Source organism: Propithecus coquereli, unplaced genomic scaffold, assembly GCF_000956105.1.
Source record: "Propithecus coquereli isolate 6110/MARCELLA unplaced genomic scaffold, Pcoq_1.0 Scaffold9, whole genome shotgun sequence".
Lineage (NCBI taxonomy): Eukaryota > Metazoa > Chordata > Mammalia > Primates > Indriidae > Propithecus > Propithecus coquereli.
The window spans coordinates 11020293-11028420 of NW_012155284.1; the positions used below are offsets into that span (position 1 = coordinate 11020293).

The window sequence follows — 8128 nt, forward strand, 5'->3', positions numbered from 1 at the left end:
GTCAGATTCCGGGCTCCAGTCATCGTGATGGATGCTGGCAGGGTACCCGGGGCCAGACCTGGCAGATGGGAACGAGGAGTGGGGAGGATCGGGGCGAGGGTGTGCTCAGATTCGTGGAAACTCCGCAGGTTCTGGACAGGCTTACAAACTGACCCCCTTTCGCCTCATACCAGTTTAATGGCTTCGTCCGATAATGAAAAAATAAGAAATAGATTTCAGAGACTCTCTCTCTCTCTCTCTCTTCCTTCCAACTTTACTGTTTTGTTTTGTTTTTCCTATTATTTTTGAGCCTTAAAACTACAGCTCACTAAATGCAATGTAGTATCCTGGTTTGGGTTCTGGAACAGAAAAAGAACGTTAGTAGAAAAACTGAGCAAATCCTAATAAAGTCTGTGGTTTAGTTAATAGCATGTACCAATGTTAATTTCTTGATTTTGATAAATGTACACAAATGTTAACATTAGAGGAATTTGGGAGTTCCTAGTACTATCTTTGCAACTTAATATAAATGTGAAATTATTTTAAAATGAAAAGTTAAAAAACAAAATCCTACAGCAAAGTGAAACAAGCCATTCTTCACCAGGGGAGTGCTCAAGTTAGTTCCTCTTTGCTAAGCCTGGCAGGAATTAGGTGTCTGTTTGACCAACTTGTTTGCTAAGGCAGAGTTGTCAGGCTAGTGGGTAATAGTGGGTATAGAGTCTTCTAGCCCAACTTTTCCAGGCAAGAATCTGTTTTTTCTTTCAATTCCATCCATCAAGTATCTTTGGAACTCCTGTTATGCATAATTAAATGAGACACACTCCCTGCACTAGAGGATGCACAGTTTAGCCTGTGCAATAAAACCCTGGGTCAGGTAGGAAGTAAGGACTATTAAAAAGGCACAAGGACTGGCCCGGTGGCTCACACCTGTAGTCCTAGCGCTCTGGGAGGCCAAGGCAGGAGGATTGCTTGAGGCCAGGAGTTTGAGACCAGGCTGGGCAAGATCGACACCCCGTCTCTACAAAAAATAGAAAAATTGGCTGGGTGTGGTGGCATATGCCAAGTAGTCCCAGCTACTCTGGAGGCTGAGGCAGGAGAGTAGCTTGAATCCAGGTATTTGAGGTTGCAGTGAGCTGCGATGACGCCACTGCACTCTGACCCAGGCAACAGAGAAAGACTCTGTCCCACAAAAAAAAAAAAAAGAAAAGAAAAAATTTTAGAGCTCTAAACAACCAAAAAAATCTAAACCCCTCGTTTCATTTGACAATTGAAGAAAGTAATACTCAATTTCAAATGCAATAAACATTGATTTGGCTACTGTAGTTGATTTCAAAACTTATCAGTGGTGCCCAAAATGATGCTACAGAGTAGTTATGCTTAAACCTATTTTGGAGATAAAACAGGCTCTGAGAAGTTAAATGACTTGCCCAGGAACAAAGAGTGGCAAGTGGTAGAGTGAAGTTTGAACCCAGAGCTCCTGAATCAGTGCCTTCTCTGTTACATATCCTGCTACGCCTGGGTTGTCAACACTGAATACGTGAAACTAGTTGAATAGAAGGTTAGTAACTTTATTTTTTTTCTTTATTTTTAAATAAAGACAGGATCTTACTCTTGCTCAGGATGATCTCGAACTCCTGAGCTCAAGTGATCCTCCCGCCTCGGTCTCCCAGAGTGCTAGGATTACAGGCGTGAACCAGAGTGCCCAGCTGAAGGTTAGTAACTTTAAATATTTTCACTTTCTTAGAGGTACTGTTTTCTAAAAGTGAAGTTTAATTTGTACTGTATTATGTATTAATATTACTATTAGCATATAAAAAGTGGGAGGGTACACAGCCACCAGTCCCTGAAGTTACATTTTAAGAAACAGTAGAGCATTGGACCATGTGAAAATTCATTATATTAAACCCTGAGTAGCAGGAAGATATACCCATGGTGCCTGAATATGTGGTGTGTTGACAAATATTCTTAGCTAACCTTGAAATTGCTTACTCTTTCCTCTTACGGCATGTTTCCCTTGTATTGACCAATTCCATTTTCTTCTCTGCTGCCTGCCTAATCCTGACCATACGCTTTTTTTTTTTTTTTTGAGACAGAGTCTAGCTCTTTTGCCCTGACTAGAGTGCAGTGGCGACAGTATAGCTTACTGCAGCTTCAACTCCTGGGCTTAAGTGGTCCTCCTGCCTTAGCCTCCCAAGTAGCTGGGACTACAGGTGTGCACTACCATGCTCCACTAAATTTTCTATTTTTAGTAGAGACAGGGTCCCACTCTTGCTCAGACTGGTTTTGAATTCCTGAGCTCAAGCAATCCTCCCACCTCAGCCTCCCAGAGTGCTAGGATTACAGGTGTGAGCCACTGCTCCCAGCCTGTTTTTTTTTTTTTTTTAATGACCCTTGAGAAAAGGATGAACTATTTCTCAAACTCCTGACCTCAAGCAATCCTGACACCCTGGTCTCCCAGAATGGTGGGATTACAGGCATGAGTGACCACATCCCGCCAGGATGAAATATTTCTAAACAGCTACCCAAAGCAGCTGTTTTGAAATGCCTGGTGGCAAAAGCCTCTCTTAACTGAACTGTGTACTGCAGGGATGGGCTGAGCATTTCGGCTGCTCCCCAGCTACTTTACTGTCACCAGGTAGGTGACTGTGGTGGTGTCCCTATGAGGAGGGCTCAGTGATGGTGATTTCTCTGTAGGCATTTTTGCCAGGAGACATTTTCTGCTGGAAGAAGGGCAGGCAGTAACCCCACAGTATCTAGTATGGAGCCTTTCTGGGGAGACTATTTTGTTTTTCTGCCCTAGAAGCAAGTGCAGTAGATCCCAACCTGCTCTGGATGACTTGAGGTCGAATGGGATCTCTGTAGGTTCCACATCAGTTGATTAAACCAACTATGATCAAAAATATTTGTAAAAAAAATTCCACAATATTCCAAAAAGCAAAACTTGAATTTGCTGATTGCTGGGTATTGTGCTGAATCCACACAAATAAAGTGATGTATAGGCATTGTATTAGATATTATTAATAATCTAGAATGATTTATAGTAGACAGAAGGATGTGCCTCGGTTATATGCAAACATTATGTCATTTTATAGAAGGGACTGGGGCATCCGCAGAATTGGGTATCCCAAGGGACCTGGAATTAGCTCCCCTGGGATACTGAGGGACAACTGTATTTATTTGTTTATTCCTTCCTTTATTCATTTATTAAAGATGTCTCTACTGAGCGTCGATTATGTCTCAAATACTGCTTTAGGCCCTGGGAATACAGCGATGAACCAAACAGACAAAACCTGCTCCTCTCACAGAGCTCCGATTCTACCCCAGGCCATCGAGGCCTGGGCTCCGTGGGAGGTGCTCAGGCCGCCCTCCCTATTGGGATGCATCCCAGGCAAGCCTGAGCCATCTTCCACTTCGCTAGACTCCCACTTTTGTATTACCTTCCCCCTTTTTATTGGCCCTCATTTTAGTGGTGTAATTTGAAAAATAGGTAAAATATGGAGGAGTATGTTAGAAGGTCATGAGCACTAGAAGAAGAAAACGGAGACGTGGAATAGAGAGGAGTTTGCAGTTTTAGATGGCATGGCAGGAAAGGCCTGGCCGAAAAGGTGACACTGAAGTAAAGACCAAGAGAGGGTGAGGAACCAGCTGTACAAATCCAATAGTCCACCCTAAGCCACGCTTTTGCTTCCTGAGGTTTTAGTTACCTGAGATTAACCTCAGTCCGAAAATATTACATACAGTAAGATATGTTGAGAGAGAGGGGCCACATTGGCATAACTTTTATGACAGTATATTGTCATAATTGTTCTGCATTGTTATTGTTGTTAATCTCTTACTGTGCCTAATTTATAAATTAAACCATATGATAGGTATGTATATAGGAAAAATATATATAGGAGTGAGGTCAGAGATGAGTGTAGGGCCTTTGGACATTGAAAGGGCTTTGGTTTTTACTGTGATTGACTTGTAAAACAGGGGAGGGTTTTGAACACAGATGGTATGATTTGAGAAACAGAGGAAAAGAAGGAGGGAGGGGCACTGTCTTCCCTCCCACCTATTCACTGTCCCAGATATAAAACCTCTGCTAATTATGTCTGTACAGAAATGGAAAATGAACCCAGTGGAGCTGTAGGAGAGACTGTAAGTGCCCTGAACTCCTGAAGTGAATAAAGGGCTGAGAAGGCAGAGGCAGAAGGTAGGAAGCGTACTGTAACATGGGATGCTCTTAGTCGCTGGAAGTCGCGTTTTTCAGAGACTTTTCTGAATTTTGTATTGCCCTTAGGCATATGTAAATGGAACCATTTCCTTTATAACCTTTTATATCAAAAAGAGTATTCTCAGCCGGGCGCGGTGGCTCACGCCTGTAATCCTAGCACTCCGGGTGGCCGAGGTGGGAGGATTGCTTCAGCTCAGGAGTTCGAGACCAGCCTGAGCAAGAGCGAGACCCCGTCTCTACTATAAATAGGAAGAAATTAGCCGAACAACTAAAAAAGTAGAAAAAATTAGCCAGGCACAGTGGCACGTGCCTGTAGTCCCAGCTACTCAGGAGGCTGAGGCAGTAGGATCGCTTGAGCCCAGGAGTTTGAGGTTGCTGTGAGCTAGGCTGACGCCACGGCACTCACTCCAGCCAAACAAAGCGAGACTCTGTCTCAAAAAAAAAAAAAAAGAGTATTCTGTTCCTTGGCAAAGGCAGAGGTGCTTTATCCTGATCAGTGGATTATTGGATTTATTAAAAGCCTTTCCTGATTCCCTGCAATTCACAGTAATCTTTGAAATAAGGGGTTGGACCTTTTCTTATCTAAAATGTCCTGATGCCTGAGCCAGTGGCTCATGCCTATAATCTCAACACTTTGGGAGGCTGAGGTGAGAGGATCCCTTGAGCCTAGAAGTTTGAGGTTGCAGTGAACTATGATGACACCACTGCACTCCAGCTGGGGTGACAGAGTGAGACCGTGACTCTAAAAACAAACAAACAGGTTTGTGGAAAAATTGAATTAAAAGAAAAAAATTAAAAATGTATACTTTATTTCTCAACATAAGCTCCGTCAACTTCAAGATACTTTTGTAAGCAATGATACCAGCCATTTAGTCCATCCCTAAAGAACTAAGGGTCCTGGGAATTTAACCATGTCAATGCAATCTTTTTTACATTATTAACTGAGAAATAATAGGTGCTCTTTAAAGACTTTTTTAAGATTAGGAAACAAAAAGAAGTCAGAAAGAGCCAAATCAGGACTATACAGTGGACGCCTAATGATTTTCTCCCTCAGAGAATTCTCATGAAATTAACCAGGAGAAGCATTATCATGGTGGAGAAGGACGCTGGTGAAGCTATTCTTGGCATTTTTCTGCTAAGGCTTTGGCTAACTTTCTCAAAACACTCTCATAATAAGCAGATGTTATCATTCTTTGGCCCTCCAGAAAGTCAACAAGCAAAATGCATAGCACATCCCAAGAAACTGTTTTACCAGGACCTTTGCTCTTGACCGATCCACTTTTGCTTTGACTGACCACCTCTACCACTTGGTGCCATTGCCTTGCTTGTCCTTTGTCTTCAGGATCTCACTGGTAAAGCCATGTTTCATCTCCTCTTACAGTTCTTCAAAGAAATGCTTCAGAATCTTGATCCCACTTGTTTAAAATTTCCACCGAAAGCTCTGTTCTTCTCTGTAGCTAATCTGGGGACAACAATTTTGGCACTCATCGAGTGGAAAGTTTGCTCAACTTTAATTTTTCCGTCAGAATTGTGTAAGCTAAACCGATTGAGATGTCTATGGTGTTGGCTATTGTTTGTGCTGTTAATTGTCATTCCTCTTCAATTAAGGCATGAGCAAGAGGAATTTTCTCCTCACAATTTGATGTGGATGGTCTGTCTCTGCAGGCTTCATCTTCAGTATCATCTTATCCCTTCTTAAAATGAGTTATCCATTTGTAAACTGCTGATTTCTTTGGAACATCATCCTCATAAACTGTTTGTAAAGCATCTATGATTTGACCATTCTTTCACCCAAGCTTCACCATAAATTTGATGTTCGTTCTTGCTTCAATTATAGCAAAATTCATGTTGTTCTGATAGGAGTGCTTTTCAAACTGGTATCTTATCCTTATTGCCTCAAACTAGATTCCGTTCAGACATGTTACAAGTTAGTACGAGTTTATTTTGGGGCAAAAAAGTTTTTGAAATCTTTGTATAATTTTTTCGTAATACACATTTTTAATGAACTTTTTGAAGACCCCCCTCATATATTTATGGAATACAAAATGCTATTATGATTTATGAATATAGTGTGGAATAATTAAATAGAGCTGATTAACATATTCATCACCTCAAATACTTATCATTTTTTGTGGTGAGAACATTTGTAATTTACTCTCTCAGTGATTTTTCTTTTTTAGAGATGGGGTCTTGCTATGTTGCCCAGGCTGGCCTCAAACTCCTGGGCTCAAGCAATCCTCCTGCTTCAGCCTCCCAAGTAGCTGGAATTACAGGTGTGCACCATTGTACCTGGCTTAGCAATTTTGAAATGTACAGTACATTATTATTTTCTGTATTCACCACACTGCAATATTTCTCAAAGGAAAAAAAAAAACCTATTTCTCCTGTCTAACTCAGGCTTTGTGCCCTTTGACCATCAGCTTCCCAATTTTCCCACTCTCCCAGCTTCTGGTAACCACCATTCTTCTCTCTGTTCCTTTGAGTTCAATTTTTTTTTTTTTTTTGAAACAGAGTCTCACTGTGTTGCCCGGGCTAGAGCTTTGAGTTCAATTTTTTTAGATTTTTACATCTAAGTGAGAACATACGGTATTTGTCTTTCTGTTCCTGGCTTATTTAACTTAGCATAATGTTTTCCAATTCCATCCATGTTGTCCCAAATGACAGGATTGCCTTCTTTTTTAAGGCTGACTAGTATTCCATTGTATAGATATACCACATTTTTTTTATTCATCCATCGATGGACATTTAGGTTGATTCCTTAACTATTGTGAACAGTGATGCAGTGAACATGAGAGTGCAGATGTCTCTTCAACATACTGATTTCAAATCTTTTGGGTAAATACCCAGAAGTGGGATCTACTGATGGTTTCTTGACTACGATTTTTCTTAACTACAACCTGTTTTTCCTTATGATAAAGACGGCATTTGGCTAATGAGCAAGGTGGTGAGGTCATCAAGTGAGTCAGAGGTGCAGCTCTGGGAAACAGAAGAAGATGACATGACAGAAGGTGATTTGGGGTATGGCCTTGGAAGAAGACCTGGTGGTATTTATGAAGTGGAAATTTCACAATTACTTACATCTAGAAAAAGATCAGATGGAAAGAACTTTAGCGCTCCCCCATTGCCAAGAAAGGAGGAAGAAAGAAGTGGAGGCATTTTTCAATATTCCAAACATAAGAGCGTGCAAGATACATACCCTCAAGGATCCAGAATTTCCAGTTACAGAAGACAAAGTAGCACTGGTAAGAATGCCAAATTTCCTCTCCTTCTTTCTTTCTTCTGTGAATTTTATCAATGCTATAATCCTTCCAACACATGAAAATAGGTAACTATAGTGGATTTTAGAAATTATTTTTATTCACCTCTTGGGATCAATGATAGTACAAAAGTAATTGACGTTTATATTTCTAAGTATCATACATCTTTTGAAGTATAGTAGTTATTAAGCATCAATAATATATATTTGTTAATGGTATCAGTAAGTTGTTACTGACCTTTTTTCTTGTTATGTACTTTTTTTTTCTTAGTCAACAAATATTTATTGGGTAACATTAAGTGCCAGGCACAGGTCTACTTTCTGGGAATAATGTCAGTGAACAAAATAGGCAAAGGCCCTAATGTCATGGGTGTCATACTCTAGTAGAGGAGATAGAAAATAAACCTGCAAATCAACAGATGTGTAACATCAGGCCGTGGTAAGTGAAGGGATAGTGGGTGACTGTGGGGATGGGGCACTACTGTTTCAGGCCAAGGGGAGGGAAGGTCTATCTAAGGAGGTAACCTCTGAGCACCTGAATGAAGCGGGGAGCAAGCCTGGCGGCTTTCTAGGAAAGGAGTATTCTGGGCAGAACATAGATGCTTCCAGTTATTGTAGGATGTCATGAAATTCTCAAATATTGTAAAAAAAAAAAAAAATTTATTTAAATTTATCAT

General features: G+C 40.8%; 1 protein-coding gene across 1 annotated transcript in view; it reads left to right on the forward strand.

Moving 5' to 3' along the window:
- The first annotated feature begins 1671 nt into the window (after nt 1-1671).
- The window catches only part of CCDC125 (coiled-coil domain containing 125), a 47204-nt gene continuing 40747 nt past the window's right edge, over nt 1672-8128 (forward strand). Inside the window, exons 1-2 of the mRNA XM_012664497.1 lie at nt 1672-1691; nt 7114-7437. Coding sequence (XP_012519951.1) covers nt 7128-7437 — 310 coding nt within the window. The 5' untranslated portion in view covers nt 1672-1691; nt 7114-7127. The remainder of the gene's footprint in view (nt 1692-7113; nt 7438-8128) is intronic.